At 53.0% G+C, this 24401-nt stretch overlaps 7 protein-coding genes across 7 annotated transcripts; 2 read left to right on the top strand and 5 right to left on the bottom strand.

Moving 5' to 3' along the window:
- Positions 1–3849: 3849 nt before the first annotated feature.
- On the bottom strand, positions 3850–6510 carry B0I36DRAFT_270356 (fungal-specific transcription factor domain-containing protein). The gene has a single exon (XM_046151272.1). It carries the CDS (start codon positions 6478–6480, stop codon positions 4276–4278), a length of 2205 nt encoding a protein of 734 aa, XP_046011934.1. The 5' UTR covers positions 6481–6510; the 3' UTR covers positions 3850–4275.
- A 1525-nt stretch (positions 6511–8035) lies between these two features.
- On the bottom strand, positions 8036–8873 carry B0I36DRAFT_364156 (uncharacterized protein; the record flags this gene model as incomplete). The annotated part of the gene is made up of 3 exons (XM_046158912.1): positions 8036–8297; positions 8366–8484; positions 8652–8873. 3 exons carry the CDS (start codon positions 8871–8873, stop codon positions 8036–8038), a joined length of 603 nt encoding a protein of 200 aa, XP_046011933.1.
- Positions 8874–10758: 1885 nt separating this feature from the next.
- B0I36DRAFT_291449 (uncharacterized protein) lies at positions 10759–12853 on the bottom strand. Its single transcript, XM_046151735.1, has 4 exons — positions 12327–12853; positions 11534–12277; positions 11219–11486; positions 10759–11155 (listed from the first exon to the last, which is right to left on the bottom strand). The coding sequence occupies exons 1-4, from the start codon at positions 12843–12845 to the stop codon at positions 11055–11057; spliced, it is 1632 nt and encodes a 543-aa protein (XP_046011932.1). The 5' UTR covers positions 12846–12853; the 3' UTR covers positions 10759–11054.
- Positions 12854–13031: 178 nt separating this feature from the next.
- On the bottom strand, positions 13032–14124 carry B0I36DRAFT_350485 (uncharacterized protein; the record flags this gene model as incomplete). Its single annotated transcript, XM_046156891.1, has 2 exons — positions 13032–13283; positions 13561–14124. 2 exons carry the CDS (start codon positions 14122–14124, stop codon positions 13032–13034), a joined length of 816 nt encoding a protein of 271 aa, XP_046011931.1.
- Positions 14125–17360: 3236 nt separating this feature from the next.
- B0I36DRAFT_326156 (kinase-like domain-containing protein) lies at positions 17361–19040 on the bottom strand. The gene is made up of 2 exons (XM_046154307.1): positions 18316–19040; positions 17361–18262 (listed from the first exon to the last, which is right to left on the bottom strand). Exons 1-2 carry the CDS (start codon positions 18935–18937, stop codon positions 17493–17495), a joined length of 1392 nt encoding a protein of 463 aa, XP_046011930.1. The 5' UTR covers positions 18938–19040; the 3' UTR covers positions 17361–17492.
- Positions 19041–19591: 551 nt separating this feature from the next.
- B0I36DRAFT_244279 (uncharacterized protein) lies at positions 19592–21407 on the top strand (the record flags this gene model as incomplete). Its single annotated transcript, XM_046150044.1, has 3 exons — positions 19592–19687; positions 21023–21048; positions 21128–21407. Coding segments are annotated over 3 exons (402 nt in total), but the record flags the coding sequence as incomplete, so codon positions are not given.
- Positions 21408–22226: 819 nt separating this feature from the next.
- On the top strand, positions 22227–23058 carry B0I36DRAFT_134542 (uncharacterized protein). The gene has a single exon (XM_046148271.1). The coding sequence runs from the start codon at positions 22337–22339 to the stop codon at positions 23024–23026; it is 690 nt and encodes a 229-aa protein (XP_046011928.1). The 5' UTR covers positions 22227–22336; the 3' UTR covers positions 23027–23058.
- Positions 23059–24401: the final 1343 nt, after the last annotated feature.

The following is a 24401-nucleotide window of genomic DNA, read 5'->3' as shown; positions in this document are numbered from 1 at the left end:
CGCTGGCTGGAGGACTAGGCGCCTACGGGCATGAGCAGTGTCGACTTTGTGGACCACCTGCTCCCGGCCGTGCTGGCAGCCCCTAGCTGGCAAACCTCGGCGATGGTGCGCTGGCTCTGCGACAGCGGCGCCACGCCCTGCCGCCGTGAGCTCGGACAATGGCCAGGAACAAACTGGCCTCGACCCTCGCGCTGGCTATAGTGGTATTCGCAAGACTTCCTCAGCATTGCGGCCCGGAGCTGCATACGATGCTGCAGCTCGACTTCGACCTCGAGGAGCAGGTCACGGTCCTCCGCAACGGAGTAGACTGGATCTTTGCATTCAACCGACATACGACCTTGCTGCTAGTTAATTTCCCCCCACTGGACGAGCACAAAATTACTGGCCTACTGCCTTTGATATAAATGCGGATCCCGGCTTTCCTCCGTCTTGTTCTAAAATCCATTAAGCCAGATGACGAGCTTCACATGGTTGTCGCCGAGGAGATTCTGCGACATTATAGCACTACTGAGTTAAGTATGCACCTCCTGCGTTTCGTAACCGTCGACTTCGTACTATCAGTAGACGAAGATCCCGTGGTAGCTATCACTGGGAGCTATAAGCTCGAGCACAGGCTGATACTCCCTCCGAGCACACCAACGCTCACGGCGGCGTGGCAAGCGCTGGACGAGTTTGATGCGCAATCCTGCAGGATTCCATGCAGGACAGCTCGTTGCTCCAGATGGACAGCCGCGTAACTATGGATTGGCTGGTCGCCTCCGGTTTCGCCGAGGACAAGCGTGATCAGTATTACTTGTTTCCGTTAGGAGGAGTGTTATCGGTCAACAAAAGGTACAAATTTGATGACCAGTATCATAGCTGGCAGGACTCTAGTGGCGAAGATACAACCTGATGCCATGGAGCCCCCAAGGCGGCTGCAAATTGATAATCTATCACAACAAAGCTGCCAATTCACAGCTTTCGGTGGCCATCGTACTACCATCAAACCGTGTCTCCTTTTCTCGAGATGGACGGTCGGAGGAGGTGGGATCTGTGAGGGGCCGCAGGCGGTGGCTGGCAGGGTTGGGATCAATTCTCAAACAGGGTGTTCAATCTGCTCGGATCAGCTCTTCAACAGCCCAGATGCTGTATTTTTTGCTTTCGACATGAGTGTAACGCACCCTATATGTGGTCGTCGGGAGAGTGTATGTGGCTGGGACGAAGTGTGGTGGCCATCTGTGTGGGGGGGCTTGAGGGCCGTGAGCGGTCAGATATGGCAGAGCCAGCACCAATTACGTGAGATCCACCACAGTCGACGATCTCAAACACCTTCATGATTTCTTTCTACTGGCAGACCAATCGGATTTGCCCCACGACGAAGACTTTGACCTAGCATAAGGTGTTTTGATTTGTCCACCATAAACACGACCATGTCTTCCGGGACGATTACCTCAGTAGCTCAAGTGACTACCCAAGAACAATGCCCGCGGATTTATTATAAAAGAGACGAGGCGTATTTGAAAATGCCGTCTAGAAGCCAAGACTGAGATCGCACACCCCAAGTTGTATTGCAACAGTACATCGACTATCCGACAAGAAGCGGCACAGATACTCGCGTTTGTCAGGTACTAACGTGACGTGGCCCTTTAGAGACGTAGTGAAATCAGGTTGTGGCCTGTATATCACAGCTTGCGAAGCCTAGTGTGATAATAGATATGATCAAATACTTGCTCCATGGGTAGGCCTTGGCGCGCCTTTCTCACGCCATAAAGCTACTACAAATTGCAAAGAGAGCTGGAAAAGCCATTGGCACGCACTACGCGTACTTGACATCCGATCTGTCACGATCCGATCTCCGGGGTCAAGTGTCTGGCCGGGCTTCCAGGTTGCTGTTTTGCAAAGTAGGTAAAGCTCAAACAATATCACAATTGTCGAATCTCGTCTTCTCTCCGGGGTTGTCGTGTCTCTGGGAAGAGATACCACTCTCGTCAATTGAGTGACTAGTTCAAGTGATGGATGAGAATGATTTGATCACTGAAGTCCACAGGGAACGACCGTCTGGTCAAGGAAACTACCTAAATCATATACTCCTTCATCCTTCAGCTCCGTGAGCCCACCGCAGATGGCTCACCGTGAGCGCGTCCTTGGATCGTCGTGATCCGCTGGCAAGTTTCACTGGATTACACTCTGAGCCAGTGATACTTCCTTATCGCCCCCCCCCCCCCCCCACATTGGTGTCGACACAGCATTCTGCCCTGCTATGCCGGCCCTTGTCCATGGTCCCATCATGCGGCCTTGTCTGCGCTGCCCAGATAGTCCCTCTCCCGTTGGCTGGTCGTCACACAATTATAGTATCGCCTGATATGTGGTTACTGTATGTAATAGCCTTCTAGCATGGCAATCGCCGCTTCATTGATTTATGGCAGAAAGTGGAGCCAACTGAGAGTATGTAAGCCGACAAGTTCAACCAGAATCGGTTGCTAAAATTGGCGTCAGTCTAGACCGTGTACACATTCTTGTCGCGCGAAGCAGCTATGAGATAAGTAGGGTGATCTAAATGCTTGACAAACGACGGACTGCTCATAACAATTACTTCTAGCCAATGATTTAGCGCGTTCTTTGACGAACTACGCATGCTTCCCGGCTAGTCATTGTTTGAAGGCCCTGTCTTCATTAATGGCTTTAAATGTGGGCTGGAAATGTTGGTTTGCTCAGTCGGCTCCAAATCGCGAATGGTGTGGAGCATCTGCCCCTGCTGCACCCCGCCAATCACAGCCATTCGTTTCTCCCACTTCCACTTACCCACGGGCGAGATGGGTGCTGCCATTGCATATCCATTAACGGAGTAGCTAGCTAGTAAGTCCTCTATTGCCTTGCTATTGCATTGTGCGATGTGACGTTTGGTACGAAGCGATCACCACAATCCACTTTTGGCTGACCGACTTGGAACGAGGCAGCGCACTGAAACCGATGTCTAGCCTCTCCATTGCGGGTTTACCTGGGTTTGCTAAGTATGTTATCTTACCAAACGGCACAGTCTGTGCTAGTCAGGTCATGAATGAGGTGAAGTCTGAGGATAAGATCTGTCTTGGCCATAACACGTAGCCACGGTAGATCACGAAGTACAGGCATAGGGCATAGGGGCAATGAGACAACGACCCAGCTGTAGGACCTGTGCTGCAGTGTGCTCACCATAATATGGTAACAAATTACAATCTATTAGTGTAGTGCATGTAGTAACGGGTAGAAAGACTTGTGAAGCATGGCTTCGTGGCCTGTATTTCCCATAAAACTTGGGTACAACCTATTTTGTGTACATCGAGACTTGATGCGCCTATAACTTGGACATAGAAATCTAGCTCGGGTAAATATTATTATTTATAGTACGCTTTACCTATTAAGTAGGTTTAGCGATGCTGCAAATCTATCGTATAATAAACCGTGCATTTCGGCTGGACTAAAAATATACGCTGCGTATTCGCTGCGCCAAAGTGGCGCCTTCGCTCTTCCGGTTTTTCGCATCCAAAGAATGGCTCTCACCAGCCAAACTTGCTATGGCAAGAGGATATTCTCCCAGTGGCACAATGATAGGTTGTCGACAGCGACAGCAGGCTGCGCATCCGCAATCAATGCTACAGCGCTGCGCACTCGCTCAGCCCGCGCATTGTACTGCGATGCGCTGCCTCGCCGCGCAGCTTCGGGCCAAAATCAAAGAAATTGGCGGTGCGCTGTCGCGTCCGCGTCTCCCGCGCTCCTCTGGCGCCGCGCCTCCGCGCGTCGTTCTGTCTCGCGCGTTATTGCTTCCTGAAGTGCTTGCTCCTGTGCCGGCGCCTCCTCGAGCGCCTTATGATACTGTGGCAGTAAGCGCTGCGTAATCAGCCAACGCGCTACCGCCTTGGTGAGCCGCGGCTCCTCCAGGTACGCGGCGAGTTCGCAGGATCGAAGCAAGTGAAAAAAGAGATGACCTAGTAAGTGCAAAGCTGAGAAAGGGCCTCATAACCCCACGGGCCAGCTGTCCCGTTGCGCTAGGGAGATGCGGACGGGCGGTACAGACTTGAGTGAAAAATCCGGGAACTGCAGACCAGCATGTCGAGCTCTATCTCTGCGCGTTTGGTGCCCAAAAGTGCCCGGGTAGGTCGCCAATGTCTCCACACAGCCAGGTGTCCACATCCCAGTGCATGCGCTGATTCTCGTGAGCATAGAGCTCGTCGGTGGTCAGTGAAGCTGGGAAGATGCTTTCGCTGCCCTGGTGTCCACCATTAGTCGCCGTCGTATTCGTCGTGCTTCCATTGCCTTCTACCGGAGACTGCAGGCCCCGTGCGTTCGAAGCCTCGGAGCATCTCCATGGCTCGGGATAAGCATCTCTGGAAGTGTACCGTTGGCCTGCTGAGTCGACTCTGATGGAGCGGGGAGAATCAGGTTGTGTCCATGGTTGATTGCCGTGAAAGACGACGGCATTGACTTTGGGGTGCAGACGGGTCCTTGACTTTCGGCTCCGAGGGAAGAGGCGCGATCAACAGTGCTGGATCTGGATCTGTCCGAGTCAACTGGGTTGAGCGCGCCAAAGTCTTTGAGCTGTGGCCGCATCATCTCGTACTCCTCCAAACCGCCGCCTGAGCCACCATCACGCACTCTACTGGTGGCCATCCTGGCTGTCTCCGCAAGATCGGTCTGATTCCGGTCTTCATGCTTGAAAAATTCGCGCTTGATGCCGATAAAGTACTTGTCCATCTGGAGCAGAATCGATACGTAGGTGGACGCCATCTTCAGCCATGTCGACATCTTGTCAAGAGTGTTGTACGCGATCGCGGTAGGCCCCTGTTGGTAGACTTGAGGAATGGAAGGATCAGCCTTCCGCACAACCTGCTCGCCCATCAGGTGCTGTTTCTCGTCCATCTGGGGGAAATGGTGAGCATATAGACCGACGAACGCGGCAGTCCAGATCCCAAAGAGCACGAGAGTAGATTGAGGCAGCCGATTCTTGCGTTCACAGATCTCAATGAGCTCCACGATATCCTTCGCTGCACGAAATACATGCTCTGCGCTCTCACTCCAGAAGCCCTGAGGCCAATTGTACTCTTTCTGAGGGAATGTTGGCTCGTCGCGGGGTCCTTCGGGCCCTTTGCATCGGATTGGAACAAACGGTATGTACTCCCGGTGGAGCATAATGAGAGAGATGCATCGGAGAACGTGTAGGAGAACGTAGGCGCTAGAGGCCTGGTGGTTTTCGTGTTTGCGATAGTTCGACTCCGAAAATTTGAATGCACCCGGCAGAGACGCGTCGAAGACTTTTAGTCGTTGGTTGAGCTGATGGAAGGTCGTCCGGGAATCCCAGGGTGGGAATTTCTCGGTGAGGCGACCCCCTGCTGAACTATACTTGGAGATCTCGCCCCATATGTCGACCAAGCGGATGAACCTGCTCAAAACACTATCATCGTTGACATCCCGCCGATCTGACTCTTCAAGGCTGCTCCGAGGCAGCATCCCTGTGTTGACCTCAATAGCAAGATCGAACTTGTCCTCCGAGCACGGCAACTGGATAGAAAGGTCTTCCCGCTGGATCATGGTGACCCTGCCTTTCCCGCATGCGAGCATACGGTCCAGAACAAAACAGCCAAACATGGTGCGTCGCCTGACTTCTCTCTCAAGAATGACATGAGAGTCAGAGGCAGAGCTGTGGTCGTTGGGTGTGTCTGAAGGGGTGGTCGCTTGGTCGACGAGACCGAGCTTGAGGAATTGGGCCAATCTGATCGCACCGCCAATGGACATCCAAGCACCCAAACCACCCGGCTTCGGTCTTGTCTGGCCCCATTCGTAGAGACCCAACATGAGCATGGCCTGCACGCGCTCAACAGAAGCTGTCTTTGGAATTGGTCCCAGAGCCATGCTCAAGATCTCGGCATAATATTCTGATGCCGTAGAAGGGTCAACCTGCGTCTGCATGGGCCGTGACCGCACGTTGCCTGGCTGATTGTTGGTGATGTGCGCAAGATACTTCACGAGGTCCGTGTGAAAGCGTGCCGTCAATGCAAGCACACCAAGCAGCACGAGGTTGAACTCCGGGGAGACCTCCACCGAGTCAGACGACCGGAACTTGCAGCCGAGGCGCTCCTTCATGGTCGGCAGATGCAAGAAAGGCAATTCTGGCGCGAAGTGCAGTTTGTAAAGGTCGAGGACTTGATCCCAGACGTCCTCGGTCAAGAACGGCGCAGACAGTACCTCCTCGGCGTAGGTGATGCCCTTCTGGCCATCAGACTTGGCGATCTCGTCAATCCTCTTCAGTCTCTTTCTGTCGGAACCTCCGTCACGGTCCTGCTTCGTGACGACCGGTGGCTCGATCCGTTTGGGTGGCGAAGGATTGCCCTCTGGCGGCTGGAATATGCACTGCTTGCCCGTCTTGATGCAGCCGTCACAAGGACTTGAGCCGCCGTTGTTCTCGCACTTTATCTTTGACTTGCGGCATCGCAGACAGGCGATGCTCGAGCGCATAGGCGGACGCATCTTTGTCGACTTTTTGCCGTCGAAGGCGCCGACCATGACAGGCCTCCTATCATCATGACTATACACCCCACCTCCCACTCCGTAGCCAGGGACCTGTGAATGAGCTACGCCTGGTGGCAGCGTGTCATAGGCCACAGGCGGGCTGGGTGAGATTAGGGGTGCATGTGGATGGGCTGGACTGTCACTATGATGTCTCTTCTGGGCGAGCTGGTAGTGAGCCAAGGATGGCCTATGGCTGGTGTCTGTGACGTCTTGGGGCGAGAGGATAGACTGGATGCGGATTGGGGTACTAATGGTGCCGGTTGAGCCTGTAAAGACAGGCGCCTGGGGGTGTCTGGAAGGGGGACGAAGACGCCCTGGTGATGGTCTCGAGAGGAGTGCAGGCCAGTGTGTGCAAAGGACTGTCGACTATGTGAGCGTGCGGGAACCTGTCGTGGTTGCGGATGTCCTCGATCGACACCTACAAGGTTGCCGTCAGAATGCTGAATGGTAATTCGTGGGACAGCAACAGTGCTTGGTGGGCATAAACGTAGCGACGAAGCTGACGGGGTACCGTCGGGTCGCGGGTCGTAAGTGAGGTGGCCGTGTGGAGTTCCGGTCGGCTTCGGCGGTGCGAGATCGGTGTGGAGGGAGGATGTACGAAGCAGAGGACGATATCTTGGTGACGGGGGAAAGACGATGGAGGAGTCGAGAGCGCGGTGGAGTGCTGTCGTCTGAGCCCAGCCCGCGGAAGCGGACTTGATGTCGACGGAGGATGGAAGTGAAGCAGCACCCGCAGCCGCAGCGACCCGGCAGCAACTCCGTGGCGGGTGCAGCCCATGCCATCCCATTTTGATCTGGCTCTCGCGAGAATTCGCTGGGACAGGCTGCACGCCCCCGGCCCGGGTCTGCAGCGGTGCTGTTCATTGGGATGGTTGCCAGTGCAAGCAACGGTGGGTGGGGCCGGTGGTGCGCCCGGGGGCCCGGGCGCTGTCCCATGAGATGCTGCTCTCCACTCTGCCGCCCTGGTCGCCGAGGCCCTGGGACTGACCCCCTCGGGGACGCTGCCTCCATATCCGCTTTGGCGTGGCCCTTCGTATTTGGTCAATTTTACATACGTTAGTCCAGGCTAACCTGGCGCATATGCGGCCGGGGGCTTAAAAGACAGTGTTCTGACCGCACATGATGCATGACCATGAAGGTGGTGCTTCTAAAGACAAAGCAGTCAAACCAAAGGTTATCAAGGATACTTGAGGGCTCGGAAGATCAGCACTGTTTGCGCCTCCCGACCGGATGCTTTGATTGAAGTTGTTGCTGCTACGTTCTATGACGCAATCATTTGAATGTAGTTTCAATTAGTTTCGTCGGTGTGAACCTAATATTGAACTCCGTGTAACCTTCTCCTGGCACAACGCGGCGCCTCGCTTACCATTCCGCAACCATAAAGATAAGGCACGTCGGTCCCTCCGTTGTTCTGCTTTCGATAATAGCAGTTGAGCAGGGGTGCCCGTCGGAGGGTTGTCGTTGCCCCTCCTCGTTTCCCTGCACCATGAAGTCATACTCGGTGTCGCCAACTTCACGTGCCTCCGCCTGCCTGCCTTGGGCCTAGGGCGTCCGCCCTCCTCGCCCTTGGGGCGCCGCGCCGTTCTTGGAGGCTGGGGGCAGTTGCGGGCAATGTGCTCCGGGCTGTTGCAGTTGAAGCAGAGTCTTGCCTCGGTGACTTGCCCCGCCCTTCCTTGGACTTGCCCTCCGCGGCCGCCGCCTCGTCCTCCTCGGTGTCCGCCAGCTCGTTCCCGGGGTCGGAGTTCGTAGGCCTCTCGTGCCGCTTCGACGGCCTCCTGCCAACTGCGTGGTTTGTGCATGCCGATGGCCTGTTTGCTGGGTGAGGCTGAGTCCTCCCATGAACATGCTGACCTTCATGGCTTCGTCGAGGTTTGCGCGGGTTGCCAGTTTGTAGAAGTCCCATATGTATTTTTCGGCGTACTGCTTGACCCTCATGGCCATCATTGGGCCATTGGACTCATTCTGAACCCCAAGTGCATCATAGAGGAATCGGCACTTGGACACAAACTTACAGTGGGCGGGGACGCTAACCCCCAGGGACCCCCCCCCCCCCCCCCGCCCCAATTTCCCCATAAGGTTCAGGTAAGTGAACCTGTGCCATAAGGTGTGCTATCGTCCAGATCGCTGACCAGCTGGTGCCCACTCTTGTCGTAGCTGCGGCCAAAGGCACGAACGTTATCTGAAACGAGCCGCATCTGGTCTTTAATGCGCAGATCCCAGTCCACATCGTCCTCGAGAATCAGCGCCGTTTCAAGGTCCGAAGATATGAAGTGCCGCAATATATCAAGATGTGCTAGCCACGCTGCAGCCGAGCTGGGCTCCGGGCGCGTTGTCTTGCCGGCTGGACCCATCTTGCAAAAGGTCTCGATTAACAGTTTGTGACTGGTGGTTGCAGAGGAATGGTGAAGTCGAGCCTGTAAGCTGCGCAGCAGCGGCGAGACCACGCGTTCTCCAACTAGGTGTCTTTGAAAGGACGAGCATCTTCTCGGACTGCTGAAGTATATACTTGGTCAGCGGTTGTCGTGATGGTTGTACGGTGTCTGGCGCGGATCGTCGGGTCTCACCCCTAGCGTTCTGTTCCCAGCCTGCTCGCGCGGAGTCCTCTCGATACCTTGCAGTAGTCCATCGTCTGAGCTCAGTAAGAAGTCCAAAGTAGTAGAATAATTCTGCATCAGGATCCATGGGCTGGCTAGAATTCCCAATGCTCCTGTGACGAGGAGACCAACGAGCAGCCTCCGTGGCCGACGGGCAACCAGGGTTCTGACAATTTGCGTGTGATTAAACATCTTGTTGTTAGCTACCGAAGCCTTATACGATACTTCGAATACACTGGGAGCCAGGCAGCTTGCCAGTTATGTGGACTGCTGATAAACTGATTGACTTTAAGGAGTGCGGTTTCGTAGGTCCATGCAAGCCGAAGATACCCTCAAGGCATCACAGCCCTTAGCACCCAGATTTAGCGACTAATGGTAGCGCTGCACTGCTGTGGAGAATGAATAATGGCGGTATCTGGTGTATTGTCCAACTGTGACATTGAGCAGGTAAGGTACATACAGATGCTCGCATGAAACCGATGAGTCAGCATTGAGAGCTCCCCTGGAGCATATAAACCGAGTTTCAGTGCTCGCAGTCACTCGTTTAGACCTTTTTCCTTTAAGACAGACAACTATCAATTACCACTGTTGAAATCAATCATTCAGAGCTCTGTCGAAGCGCAGGAACGTCACTATAAAGAAACGTCACACCAACCCAATCATGTCGCGCTGTATCAGCGCGACATCATCATGTTTAAAGGCTCTGATTGGCCTTCAGCTGCTGCTTCAGAAATGGCTTTGGATCTCAGGGGGTGTAGGTCACATCAGTGGGTGCGCCACAATTGGCGCATTCTTGTTGAGCTATCAGTTGCTGCTTTGTGTATCTTTGCAACCAGCTCCTGTGTGTAAAGGTGTCCCTCGTGTGTTTTGGCATGCACGAGGTACACTCCAGAAATGGCTCCAAATCTTAAGGGGTGTAGGTCACATCGTTGAGACGCCGCAATTGGCGCATTCCCGTGGGACATCCAGCTCCTGCGTTAACTGGCCCATACCAGGATACCTGCATCATATCTGTGCTTTAGTGCGTGAATAGTATACTCTAAGCTTGCATAGACACAGGAGCTAGGTATTTCGTTCGCTTTCACGCTATGACGAGGAACTTGAAGCGACACGAGAAGATGACCAGGACCTTCTGATATGCGGGGTCAAGCTGAATTAGTCGTGGTTTCGCAGAGAGAGAATATCAAAGATGAATATGATTACGCTAAGCTCTACATTGATCCTCTTATGATGGCGTGCCAGGCCCGATGTTTTGCTTGGACTTAGGGCTCAGCGACGGCCTTTGTGGTCGACTTTCCACTTTGTCGTTATAATGACGTTAGGATTTGCTGCTTCATAGCTTATGGTAGCGCGACTATATATCGAGTTCGCTTATGATGCTTTGGATCCTAGTTTAATGATATCTCCAAATGCCTAGTTCGTCCGGTCGAGGCTAAACAGCGATAGTGGTCTAGGCTAGCCGAAGGTAAAGCAATTCATGCACATATTTATGTATAGCATATTAATGTTGGATAAATTTTGGCATAAGTTAACTTATTATTAACCTAGCATAATTTAGCAGAACCATGTACGCATGACGATTAGCTCCGAGACCGGTCGCTTAATCAGCAATGTCTTTGTCAGCGGCAGCCAAGCTCAGGCCGCTCAGTTGGGCTCAGTCGCGATGTGGGTATAGCTCAGGTGGTACTCAGGCGTGTGGGCGAGGAAGGCATTTGGTACGATTGAGATTAGCTTGCGATTATGTCGGTATTTGGGTTTTTCACAGCAGTCGCTGGTCTAGCCCTCCTGATCAGTCTGCTTGTGAACACTGCAGCAAAGGACCGACGTGCTCGTCTGAAGGGAAGATGAGCATGGCTCCCATAAACGTGCAAGGCTTCGCAGAGCCCTGCCGGCGTGCCAGACTCTATGGCACTTAGTGAACAGAGATATACTTCTCAATTACTCTTGCTGGTAGTCTAGCTCCTTCAAAACCAAGCCTCTGCTCAAATATCGCCCTGCCAGTTTTCGTGTCGTGTCGCGAAGCACATGTGATCCTGACACTGAAATAGAAGGACAGGTTAACTTGGATGACTTGAAGTCTGAGGCTTGTTCTCTAGACTGACCAAGTACGAGGATGTGACTGCAGTCTGCTTTGTACCGCACTTGAGATTCTCGTAGCGAGGCGTGATCGGTGGGATGTGGAGATGTGCCCTCCAAGCCGGCGTGAGGGGTATGCGAAGATAAGCCAAGCTCCGTGATGAATCCCCCGTCAATTTCGCTCTTCATGATATCTGCTATATCTGGCGCGCAAGCCAACATGTTCACACGACCATGATACCCAAAGCCTTCGTTGTGTACTCCACGCTCGTTATACACGGAGATCTGCAAAATCTGGAGGCTGTTAGGTCTTGATCTCCCCCAGAGGTAACGGACGTTACACGTCTCACATTTCTAAGCGTGTGGTCTCGCAGATATTCATTCAACAAGGTGACTAGTGGAGCGAAGTCGCTGAGCCTCTTCACGTGCCAGACCATGTGGACGCGGCATTCGTAGTTGACCGTGATCTTCTTCAGGTATGGTAAGACCGCCACGATGCCGAAGTCCGTCATCAACATGAGTATTGACTTGGCCGCCTTCAGGGAATGCGACCTCCCATAAGGGCCGCTGAAGAATGCGAGAAAGGTTCTCTCACCCGACTGTAGAAGTCGTAGTGTTAGTCCGCTGCGGCACTGAACACAAAGTTCTAGTTCATCCTGCCTCCTCAGAGACCACGAAGTGATCGTGAATGGATGGCTTTGCACCCACGACCAGAACCCGATCGTGGAAGATATCATGCTTAGGCTGATATATTGTCCGGCATCGATCTTCACTGGACGTGGCAAGCACAGCACTATTCTGACTATGCTCCCATCACTCGTGACATGTGCTCTCGGGAATGGTTTGCCCCAGCATACATTCCTGCGCAAGAACAGACAGACCTGCACCGCGTGGACCAGGCAGATCACTCCAGCTGCGGTGTATAACAGCCACCGGTGCACATGAGTGATCGTGCTTATGTGCTGCCATGTGGAAAAGGCCATAGTTATCGCCAGTGCTTTGTGAGTCTTATCTGCAAGCTCATGTACTCGCCTCCTGAGCGGTGTCATGCCAAGAAGCACCATGACTGCCGCCGACATGGACGCCTGACACGTCAGTCAAAGGGCCCATTGCTTCGAAACCCAGAGCACTCACCATCATCACGTACAGCCCGGGTACCGCTTCGAGGTCGACCAAGAGACAGACATGGAGAGTCAGTAGCGCGAAGGTCATCACCCCTGCCGACCTATGTGCCTCTTGTATTGTTTTCAGTGGCAGGCCAAAGGCATCAGCCAGAAAGTCTAGGTGAATGGACAAGAAAAGTGGTGTTATATTGATGGCCGCTAACGAGCCAGCTCGCGATGCTAGCTCTGCACGCGATACTGACGGCATGAGCAGACATAAGAGATTGGCTATGAGATAAAGAGTCCGGCTGGCGATGAGATCAATCGTCCAGGGTCCTAACCATCGATGACGATGAATGACAAAGGTGTAGCTGAACAACCGGAGGAACAGGAGAAAGAGTATCCGACACCAGGTGTAGGCGACTGGCAGTACCTGCCGCACTATGTACAATATAAGAAGAATGCCGCATAGCGTCAAAGCATAGATATATTGTCCGGATAGTTCCATGCTGCTTCGTCCATCACCATGAGGACCTCGCGGTGAGTCCATAGCCCGAGAGATGCCGTTTGGGGGAGGCTACATATATATGACTCCTTCGGTGGGCCTTGTGCCATAAACAGCTCTACTGCCCCACAATGCTCAAGACTCCAATTCTGGAGATGGCGCGAGCTATCAGTCGGGTTCAGGTGCGCTCAGCTGTCAAGGCGATACTCCCGCGGATGCGCCTGTGTCGTACTAATCGTAATCAAGACCAGCAAACAGCCACAATCCCACGATGCATCCTTCCGTCCGAAGTTCTTCAGAAACGCGTGCTAGACCAGCTGTCAGTACTGCTACATGGAAGTGGAATGTGAGACCCAGTACCGGCTGTAACTCGGATGCAGATTGTGCCGATGTCGTCGTGGCGACAAACGACACGGCATCTGCATTGGGGAGCCATTGTTTGTTATGAACGCCCTCAGTGCCTTCATCCTTATTGACCAACCCCTGTGTGATCGTGTTGATTCGGGCTGCTGCCCAGTGCCTTCGGCCGGGCTGCACGGGCTGGCACACCTCACAACAAGCTGATACCCCCGATTAGAGCCAGGTTGTTCTCAGGTGAACTGAACTTTCTTACCTATCTTGACCTCGCCATGTTGATTGAGCAGAATGAATTCCCAGTCCAGTCTAGGATGTTCTAGCCCTTCACCTTCTAGGTAGACCAAACCGTCCGTGATCTGTTTCTTAACGACTGCACCTGTTGTATGGGAAGAACAGTACTCACTTGTCCAATGATCGCCGCGCCTTCATGGGGACTAGGGTACCGGGTACACGAGATAATATGCAGCAAGTTCAGCTGCATTGCTTCAAAAACAACGTAGACATCTTCCCTGATCGAGAAGGCCTCGAGCGCCGAAATGAAGCTTCTATGCCGAAGCTTTTGGATCTCGTGAAGACTCCTCTCGGCTGCACTTCCTCGAAAAGCTCTGACGTTCACGAACTTTCCGGGAGACGAGAGTTCCATGGCGAGAAACGTCTCAGGGCCAAGATCGAGCCATGTAAGGATTCTAATGTACTTCTGCCAGGGATCTCCGAGTTGAGCCCCTATAATGTCGGCGCGTGAAGCCTGGCTCCTGGTCGATGACGCGATAGTCCTAGCGGGCTGGTAGGTAACACCCCTTGTTTCAGTGTGGTAGTCAGACTCTTTCTTTCTCTTGGTTTGGTGCTCATTGGGTGATATCGGAGCCAGCACAGCTTGGGGCTGCCTTCTTTTAAGCACAGCTCCTAGGTAAGCGCTGTTTCGCTCATTGATATAGATCTGTGTAAACCTTGCGTCCTTCTTGTCCATTTCTCAAGCTCGTGCCTAGATTTGGCAGAGAACCGTATGCGCTTCCATCTTTTTATGTATAACGGTCGCCGATAGGTCGTGGGCCACGAAGGGAACAGGAGCCCATTTTGGAGCCTCCGGGATAGTCAAGTTCGAAGACCACCGCACACCTTCTAAGCAACGAGACTCAACAGCCCTTACAATGAGCAAACGAAACCAAGCCTCAACGAGTGACGTGGAGCTCTATTGTGCCATTCGAGAATGCGAAGTCCTGGGTCAGCACGAGAGGCAAGCACAGCTATTTCAACAGCTTTCTTCACGACACGCGTTGCGATGTGTGCGTACGTTGCTACGTAGCAAGGATCTTGCAACAGCTCTCGATAAGCCCTTAAAGGTGCCAGCACTCCGAGACGGTTGGAGCCTCAGTCAATGGCACAAATATGCTAGATATAGTCAGGTATGTGGCGTGACCAATTCTTCCATTACTCTCAAGAGACTAAAGCTGTAGGATGAAAGAGAGTCATATGCTATCTGGAGCGCGTTGTAGAAGACTGGAGGACCATCATTTCTTCTGAAGGCCTTTTCTATCTGCTAGATGCAGATACTGTCAAGGCCATCGAAGGGCGGTGCCCAAGGGTATCAACGGAGGATGCCGAGATGATCGACTCCGCCATGCGCACAGGTGCAGTCTTCATGAGATTTAGTGACGAACAGAAAGCAGCCATAAGAGAAGGTCTGTGGTCGATAGAACACACAATCCCTTCGTTATCCACCCTCCTCAAAGACCTGAAACTTCTGGACTCTTGCGCTCAGAGCATAAGTCACCTTATGCCACTTCCAAGAAGGATATCCAGACCAACGGACCGGGTGGCTCCAGCCGTCCCAACCAGCATGGATTGCATAATTAAGCACTGCTACGTAGGCAATACATCTACCGGGTCCGCCATAGTAGAAGTAGCTGACGGCGAATATCGAGCGGTGGATGTCTCTGCAGAGGCATGCTTTGACATTGCACGGAGACAATTGTGGCTCTATGCTTTACGGAACTTCAGGGAGCTAGCAAAAGCTCGAGATGGTGGCGCCAGGAGACTACTTGCCAAGGTCGAGCTGATCAGAGCGCAACCGGACGCGTTGCAAAAGTTTGCGGACTTTGCAAACCGACTTGGGTTCGAATCGGCTGAAATTGTCAATCTGAGAGCTCAGCAAAGCGCCTCAGAGACAGAGAGCGATCCGCAGTGGCATGGCAGGAATGCAGTTGCTGCCAAACGCAGCGGATTGCCGTACAAAGACACCTTCGATCGAGACAGACAGGACTTATTCCTTCCCAATCTTCATGGCGACTGTAGTCCCACCACAGCCACTTCATTCTTCGTGTTGCAGTCTTTTTACACGGCGTTTTTTAGCACTGGGACTGAGCTCAATAGTATCCTATTCCGGATGGCGACGCAGTCCCATGTGCCGTCACCTACCATGAGCGACAGTGAGAGTACTCAGAGCGAGACCTTAAGTGACTCGATATCGCGCCACGGAAGTGGAATGAAGAGGGGGGGGAGCAGTCCAGTCATCAAGCGTTGAAGCGGCAAGCTCGATTATGGACGAATCCCACCGGAGTGAACGACCTTTGTCAATCTCCAGCCCGCCCTAGGATTCATTTCCGCATATTTCGGCAGGGACGTATGGAGACTGTTCATACGGAGGAGGTCACCCTTCCAGATGTATCTGGAGCGCAGGCAACCGCAAAGGAGTTTCAGAATCAAGGATTTGCACTATTCTCAGCTGATCTGACGTCAATGACGCCGGCAAAAGTGATTGAGAGCGCTCTAGCAAGTGATATCAGCACGGTTATTCTGCTTACACAGGATCACGTTGTGGTTGACAAGGCACTCATTCTTGCAGTGAAGGAACTAAGGAATGGTGGAGGTGAGACCGTGGCCTGACACAGGAGGTAGAAGGACCAAAGCTGAACGGAGGTGACTTAGCACGGACAATCATTCAACAGCACTTGTGAGCGAGCCTCATTCATATAGCATTCTCTTCATGCATACAAGCCACGTAACTGTCATCCGTGTATGGATCCGATGTCTCGCGTAGCTACCCTGTAGAGACTCAGTGGCTCTGTGCCACTATTAGGCGCACAGGCCGTCTGGTCTTAGCACCACGTTCATACGTATTGCGGGGTAGTGTACTCAACCCCGCTTGCGGACTCGGGATACTTAACATCAGCCTAGACCTGTAAATCTGAGTATTGCCAGATCTCTCCGTACAATCATGACGGCCACCAGACAATCCGCACTTGAGGCAATCCAAGCCCTACAAACCTAACTCGCCGAGAAGCGTCCGGGGAAGTATAAAGACGTCAAGAGAAGGACCGACAAAATGCTCAAGCTGCCTCAATGGAAAGAGAGCGGCCCTCCTGATGCCCGTCTTATCAACCCGCTGATGCTCGCCAAAATCTGCTGCGGTGATTTCATCTATCTCGACCGTGACAGACATGAGGATGAGGAGACACTCGAGACATTCATCAGCTTTGGAATAGCAGCTTTGGCTCTCATTTATCTCCAGCCAGTGAACATCCCTTAACATCCCTTAGTGAAGTACGAAGTCGAGCTAACACGTCGAAGAGTTGAACCTGGCTCGCGAGAGACAGCACGGAGGAAATACCGAAAAGATTGCGCCAATGCGCATGTAACTGGCGCTAGTCTCTATGAATCATGGAAGGAAGGTGTTCTTGAAGAGAAGGACCCGAGAATCAGAGGCAAACGGGAGCTCAAGCTGAATATTGTCAAAGCTGTGTTGGACAGTCTAGCCGAGCCAATTCAGCAAACCGCCTAAGGCTCTTCGCGCATGGAACATCGCAGACCAGGCGGCGGCGTTGGCGTCCCCAGCACTGTTCTTTGGGGCCTTTGGTGTCTTTCGTGGCGGCGGTCCTGGGCTTCGGGCTGCCGATGATGATGGGCTTCTGTGAGATCAGGGCATTTGTGGCGGGGACGTCGTTTGCTGGCGGCGCAGCCCTGGTGATGTGGTGTCGGCAACAGCGGCCATTCCGGGCAGGGCGTTGCAATGGCGGCTGCGGGCGGCAACGGGCTGCGTGCGTGGGCCGTGGTCCGATTTATCCTGTGAACCAACCAAAGGTATCCCGGAAGCAGTCCTCTCTCTGTTATAGCTCTGGCAATCACTTCTGAGCGGCCTGAGTGAATGTCTCCATGCCAGAGAACAATCCCTTGGCCATCACTCAGCACAAGAGGTGTGTAGCACGCGTGAAAAGGTGCAGCGGGCGATCAACAGTTTCTTGGAACAACGCTGTGGCACATTGAGCTGTGCTGATCGCCTTGTGTTTTGCGTAGAAATATATGGCCTCACTTCAGCTCTCTCGGTCAGTTCGGTGAAGGTCAATGCCCCTCCAAGCCTTTCTGGTATGCTGGCAAAGCCCACCTCGTCATCCAATCTGTCTCCAGCACCTTCTTTACATCTGGTCGCTCGCTTGGCCTCCATGCAAGCATCCACCCCAGGAATTTGAACAGCGCATCCCGCTCGTCCTCACGAATCGTTTCCATATCCCTAGACTGTCGCGGGTTTTGTACCCACTGCTCGAACCGTCGTTCCCATGACCAGATATCGGACGCATTGCTCAAGGGCTTGCCCGCTTCATCGTACCACTTCGATCGCTTCTCCCATTTTACCCACCACTCAGGTGGCATGGGACCCTGCAGTTCTACCTGCTGAGCCGTGATCTCGTCCTGTGGTGCGAGGAACCCGTCGATGAGCGACCTATGGGCGAGGAGCTCAAAAATCACACAACCCAGGCTCCAAATGTCAGAGGCAAATGTGAGGGGCGTTGCTGGCTCAAAGAATGCCTCGGGTGGGCGGAGTACAAGGGGTGTGTATGACTCGAATCGAGACTTGTCGCCGGGGCGGAAGGTAACTCCAAAGTCGCTCAGTATGAGCTTCGCCTCGCCTAGGGTAATCTCATTGCTTTGTATGCCCAGCCACACTGAAGGCACTGCATAGGAAGGAACCCCGGGGTCCATTGATGCTGCCTGGGTGTCGAGACGAACTACTGGCTCTTGCTCCGGCTCCCCGTACCGTGCATACAGTTGCTGTATCGATAAGTTGTTGAGGGATGAGGGCAGTTGTAAAAGAAGATTGCCGAGATGAAGATCTAGAGTACGGTGTCAGCTGAGTTATCGGCGTTTGAGGCGACGGGATGCTCACCTCCATGGGCATAACCCTGTGAGTGGACGAGGGATACGGCCATGACTAGTTGCGCAGCAAGAGATCTGGCAACATCAAGCTGAAATAAGGAGCTGCCTGATGCCTCCCTTGCATCCCGCAAGCTGCATCGTGCTGGAAGGGTCACGAGACACGGATGAGTGCCATTGGGCCCGCTGAGATCGAAGCGATCAAGAACGACAGGAATCAGCGACAGCTTGTCTTCCGAGTCGATGTAGCTTGCAGCGCTCTGTGTGAGCTGGGAGAGAATATCAACCTCAGTGCAATCCGAGTCCGCGGTGCCGACTTTGATGGCGACATATTTTGATGTCTTCTCGTCGACGGCAAGCCAGGCAGTGGAGAATGTGCCGTGGCCGAGCTTGTGCACTATTCGATATCGTTTGTCAAGCCGATCGTCGATGTGAATTGGATGATAGCCACCCGGTCGGTAGTCGCTGAGATGCTCTACTCTATCGACGTATCCGTACTCAACAGGCGGTGCTGACATAGTCGAGTAATGTGATTGGAGGAAGCTGGATCCTATGCGCCGTAGAAAACAGGGGCTCAAAGAGCAGACCTTTGGGGTTGTCGCGCGCCACGAAATGACCTGACGCCAAGCACTCATCTGCAGCGCATGAGAGATCGCTGCTTTTTGGTACTGGGTGAAACTGAAGACTGAATAGTCGGTCTGGAGGCAGGTGCACCTGTTTCTGATGATTGAAGACGTGTTGCAGACAGTGTCCAGATCCACCCTTGAGGTGGCCCATTTTCGGTGGGCCCCCAACGAGCAGGCGGTAAGACATGATGGTTCCCTATTGGATACAGCCGTGATGACGTAGTGCCTGGGGTATGTTGGGACTTCCCTCGGGGGGGCGCAGCTGCTGGGTGGGTCCGCTAGTGAACTGAAGCGCCCATTGCGACCTTCATCACGCCCAATGCACCCCATGCACCCCAATCGGATGAGCATGAAGAAGCTCCTACGACAAGCGATGAAACCGCAAATATGGTTCACAACGTGAATGAGGCCATCAATGGTCTGTTCCAAGCGCCTACGACAGGCCCCGCCAGCCTTTGCATGGAACTTCGAGGATTTAGCGCCCAAGAGGCGGCTTCAGGCTAGAGCTGTGGCCCGCTGCCACGTATGGGCAAACAGCGAAGACCAACAGTAATTCTCGTATCAGGTATTTAATAGGTTGAGAATTCCGCATCTTGAGTGTTACATCTCTCGATAACTAAGCAAAACTTCCTCGGGCATCATGTCTTCCATCAACATTGTCAAATAAGTTACTACTTCCACGCTAAACAAGTCCCCAGAACGGACTCCAGGATGCGCCAACTTGTCGCGTTGGCGTACACTATGTTACCAATAGAATCCGTGCGCGCCCCACCACCTTTTGTCGCGTCGTGTCCCCCACCATCGTCAACACACCCTTTAAAGAGCGATTACGAGGTCCAGCAATGTCGCAATTACGTCAATTCGGTGACATTATCTCTGGCAATCGCCAGAGATGCCAGGACTTCACTCCTGAGCAGCGCGCCTTCATGTTGGGGGCTGCAGCTGCCGGCGCAAAACTCAGCGAGATCGCGGAAGCACTCAACACCAAACGCCAACGGGTCGGTGAGCAGATCGCGAAAGCCACGAAACGACAACGCCTTACTTCGACGCCTCGAAAAGGTGTAAAACCACGTACTCGAGGGCGCTCTATACGTCAGGTATATCGCAGAGGCCGTCAGGCGCCTAGAGCCACCTGGAGGGAGCATTACAGCTACTTCAACGGCCGATTCAGCGTACCAACTCTCCGACGATTTTTTCAGGCTACCGGGCTTCTGAAGTGGCGTGCCGCACGGCGTATCGAGTTGACAGATGAGGACGCTGCATTGCGATACTAATTCTGCCTTAATTATGGCCGTGGCTATCGCGCACGATACCTCCAGAGAACGCTCTTTTCAGACGAATGTACCGTCCAGAATCAACCAGACCAACCGTCGGAAAGGTATCGCCCTGATCTAGTGAACCCAGAGGATCATGTGAAGTCCAAAATCTCTATTATGGTGTGGGGAATAATGTGGTATCGCGATAGTGAGGCCGGAATGTCACCTATCCTTATTGTCGAAGGAGATCCCGACGCACCACGCGGAGGAGCCTCTTCCAGGACCTATATCAACGTTCTCGAGGAAGGGCTCCTTCCGTTCTACGAGCCTGGCGATCCCTTCATGCAAGACAACGCCGGAATCCATCGTGCAACGGCGACGAAGGAATGGCTCGAAACACATGGTATCTGGACTCTCGACTGGCCACCTCACTCGCCAGATCTTAACCCAATCGAGCACGTTTGGAGGCTTTTGAAGCGTTAAATATATAAAACAGAGCCTCGATTTCACGACCTGAAGCGCAATTTGAGCTCAATTGCGTACGCCAAAGAGATAATCAAAAACGCGTGGGAAGATATCCCAGAACACAAGGTCAGAGCCCTACTTCAGAGTCTGCCCCGGCGCATCACCGCCTGTAAGCATGCAAAAGGCTGGTACACCAAGTATTGAAGCACAGAACACGGCAACTCTAGAGATATCTTCATTATTCAATTTAAACGCTATTTGGCCATGTAATTACGAATTGAAATGATAGCAGTGAAGTGGTGATGTTCCAAAAAGGTGGGTGCGCACGGACTCTTTTGCGAAGGCAGTTTCTCAGACAGCGCGCGACAAGCAGCTCTACCCCAGGGCAGTCTTTGTTCGGTATGCTGCCATGTAAAAATCAGGAATCGGGACAAATTCCTGGTCCAGGTCTCGTCCTACAATGACTGACTGACAACAGGAGCGAAGTTCACTCAACGACGACCATTAACGGGAGACGTCAGAAGGATCCCAGGGGAGATCACGTCACGTTCAGCTACAAGACGCAGGACCATTTGGGTCGCGAGACTCATGTCGCCTGCCATGGCTATGTCAAGGATCCCGATACGCTGGAATTCAAGGAGGCGACCCATGCAGCTGAGAAGCCTGACTCCACCATGAAACGGAACAACAAGCCAATTTGGCCGGATGATGAGGACCTCTGGGAGGCCCCAGATGTAGGTTATGGACACATGTCTTGAGAGACCCGTGTGCCTTCCTGGGTGCACTTCCTCAGCTTCATAGGACATGGACCACATGCTCACGCTCATGCAATACCATTTACTAAATACACACCACATTCGTCTTCTCATATGGAGATTTTCACTACAGTACCTACCTCCTCTCTATAAAGGTCATGGCCTGACTAATAACCCGCAAGGCAAGAGTGAACAAGATAGGGTTTATGATAGCTTGGACGATCGGCAATAGATCATCGTGGATCGCGCGATGGACTATACCAACCAGGAGGGTTTCTCATCGGCTACGGCCTCATACATCTCCGACAAGATGAAGCTGGGTGAGGCCAACCTGTGAGAAAAGACGATATTGGAGGGCCATACCGAAAATGCAGCCACATTTCAGGTGGGTTTACTCGGATTTTATCCCCAGGCAATGTACGGCAATGGAAATAATTGGAACAAACGCTCGGCAATGTCCCATTCCTAGATCGGGTGCCAAGCCCGGCGCTGGCCTTCATGGCCGGAGTAGTGCGGGCGTCCATGCCAAGGTCAGCTGCATGTGGTTTGGCAACCATGAGCAGAACGGCGGTCGACAAGGCCGTATGTATATCTCCAGCACTTCCAGAAGGCATCTGGAGAAAGAAGAACGACTGCCGTGTGGTGCCTCTTCCACATGCGTTCAGTTGAGGTGTGTACTGTATCTAGTGAGTACAGATGTCGTCGGCCGCTGAGACTAGTCATAGCTGAAGCCCCCAACCCTCAAATGCCTCCCAATCGATCAGATCCGGCCAGACAAATTCCTGAGTTTCGTCGTATCGAGACCCATGGCCCCTTGTGCATCTAACGTGGGGTTCTGATACTTTGATCCATGCAGATTCTGCAAGGCAGACTCACCACGGTGCTTCCTGATACCTTGTCTCGACTGAGAGGGAGGAGCCGCAAGATTGATCATGCAGAGGCCTGGCCAACCTCATAATTTCGTCAAGATGCGTCCGGAGGGCCGTGCTTCTACCCAGCTCAGCTCTGCCGGTGGCCTGCGAAGTGTGGCTTTGGGTAGCAATGGCGTCATCCCAACGACCTGGCTGCCTCCGGGATATCTCTCGGAAAAGCCGGTGGTGCTGCTTTGCTGTTCAGTGGTGAAACTCGGCCCGTTCATGCCTTGCCCTGATGTTGGAGATGAGTATTTAAGCCGTCGTAGCCCAGGACTCTACCACATCCACGCTAACCTGCCATATTCACGTTCAGCCCATCGACCAGTCATGGCCACTATCGCCGCCTCCAAGATCAGTCAGTACGGAGCGATTTGGATCGTCCTCTACGGCCTTGCAGCCATCATCATGCGGCTTCTTGACATCGTTTTGCGATGTGCGGTGGTCTGGGCTATTATGCTCCTCTTCAACGAGGTGGCTTCCCAGAGACATGGCCCAGCGAAGTCCTGTATATGCGACAAAGAATCCAAAGCACAGTCAACCGGCTTTGAAACCCGTTACCGGCCGATTAACAAGCCTGTGTCTCATGAAGGCAACTTTCCGTTCTTCCCGGGCTGTTACCCGGACCTGAGTGAACGAGAACTCGCTAGGACTTTGAATCATGATGCGGTAAGTGAGCCAGCTCAAATACCGTATTGTGTGCGCATCTGATGACGGAACTCCAGACTCCCCCGCCTTACTTTGAAGAGGATGTTGTCATGGCCAATGCGGATCCCTATGCTTGTGCTTTTGCCACGTAGTTGATCATGCGACCGGTCACCTGGCTTTGGGCTTCGAGACTCGGCAACATAAAGGGGTTCACTGGGTGGTTGACAAGGCACTCATTCGTGCAATCGAGGAACTCAGGAATGGAGGAGGTAAGACCGTGGCCCGAAACATGGAAGGATGGAGGATTCAAATTGGACGGAGATGACTTAGCATGCATAATCATCCAACAGCACTTGTGAGTGAGCCTGATTCATGTAGCATTCTCTTCATGTATTTAGGCCACGTAAATGTCCTCGTGGAGAAAAGTTCTCTCTTTGAGAGGAAGCTGAATGACATCCATATTACTAGGGAGGTGGACATCAGTAACTTAGTTATAAGTGCACTTTTGTTCAGGAATTGTCACTTCAAACGACCTTGTGCGGCAAGAGTATGACTACTTTCTGCTTCTAGCGTGACCGACTTTAGACTGCCGCGTCAGCATTAGCTCCAGGTGCCGTGGACCCGGTAGAAATGCAGGAGAGGCAGGCAAGCACGTCGACCAGATGCAACTGGTGCTGTGGTTAGTTGGCTACAAAGTCCAGCGACATCGGAAGTCCGACATAGAGCAAGTAGCTTCCGATAGCTGCGTGGGGGTGTCTAAGCGCTAGAGTCTCCGATGCCTGAGTTCCTCCTTAGACGGGCGTACAGAGCCTTCTTGTCCATGATCAAAAGTTGCCCCGCATGTATCTAACGTGGACTGCGCCCTGGCCACGACTTGGGCGCAGTCGTCTCCAGCAACAATCTCTCCAAGCCTGGAATCTTTGGGTTGAGGAGAAAGCCAGAGGCTACGTGGCGCTTTTTGTCATGTTGAGGTTTTGCAACTGTGCTGCCAAATTACGCACGGCAAGCCCACCGAGACGCTCTGTGGGCAATTGAGAGTGCTTGCATCTAGACCACCTTGAGTGTTCATACCAGCTCCTGCATCTACTAGAGAGCGACTGTGTCAGGATGGGGTTAATCCGCAACTCGTCATCAAGAAGCGGTCCAGTAACACCTACCATCGGCAATTCTCGTCCTCCGTGCTGTGCTCATCCGTAACAGCGATATACGTGTAGTGCGTTTCTTTGACTCTACCATGCATCACGCTGGGACATTTGAACACTTCGGGAGCGTGGTAGAAGTCTTGTATCAGTAAGGAGCATAGTCTTGTGGCATCGTCTTCTGGAGGCTCTGTCCACCCAGTATTAGGGAGTAGTCTTCCAGCTGTCCACTTCATGATTCGGAAAGCACAGGCAAAAGAGTTTCCGCAGTTCACGTTTATACCCCTCTTGATAAGTTC

This window comes from Microdochium trichocladiopsis (assembly GCF_020744255.1).
Source record: "Microdochium trichocladiopsis strain MPI-CAGE-CH-0230 chromosome Unknown B0I36scaffold_6, whole genome shotgun sequence".
NCBI lineage: Eukaryota > Fungi > Ascomycota > Sordariomycetes > Xylariales > Microdochiaceae > Microdochium > Microdochium trichocladiopsis.
The sequence above is the reverse complement of the archived record's forward strand: the minus strand, read 5'-3'. Positions and strand labels throughout refer to the sequence as shown.

Excerpts from the sequence above, each read along its gene's own strand:
- B0I36DRAFT_134542 (XM_046148271.1), top strand. The coding sequence starts at position 22,337 with ATGCAGAGGCCTGGCCAACCTCATAATTTCGTCAAGATGCGTCCGGAG.
- B0I36DRAFT_270356 (XM_046151272.1), bottom strand. The coding sequence starts at position 6,480 with ATGCGTCCGCCTATGCGCTCGAGCATCGCCTGTCTGCGATGCCGCAAG.
- B0I36DRAFT_291449 (XM_046151735.1), bottom strand. The coding sequence starts at position 12,845 with ATGGACTCACCGCGAGGTCCTCATGGTGATGGACGAAGCAGCATGGAA. Across the intron at positions 12,278-12,326 it reads CCGGGCTGTACGTGATGATG|GCGTCCATGTCGGCGGCAGT; the intron begins GTGAGTGCTCTG and ends CTGACGTGTCAG. Across the intron at positions 11,487-11,533 it reads CGCTTAGAAATGTGAGACGT|ATTTTGCAGATCTCCGTGTA; the intron begins GTAACGTCCGTT and ends AACAGCCTCCAG.
- B0I36DRAFT_326156 (XM_046154307.1), bottom strand. The coding sequence starts at position 18,937 with ATGAGTGCTTGGCGTCAGGTCATTTCGTGGCGCGCGACAACCCCAAAG. Across the intron at positions 18,263-18,315 it reads ACAGGGTTATGCCCATGGAG|ATCTTCATCTCGGCAATCTT; the intron begins GTGAGCATCCCG and ends ACCGTACTCTAG.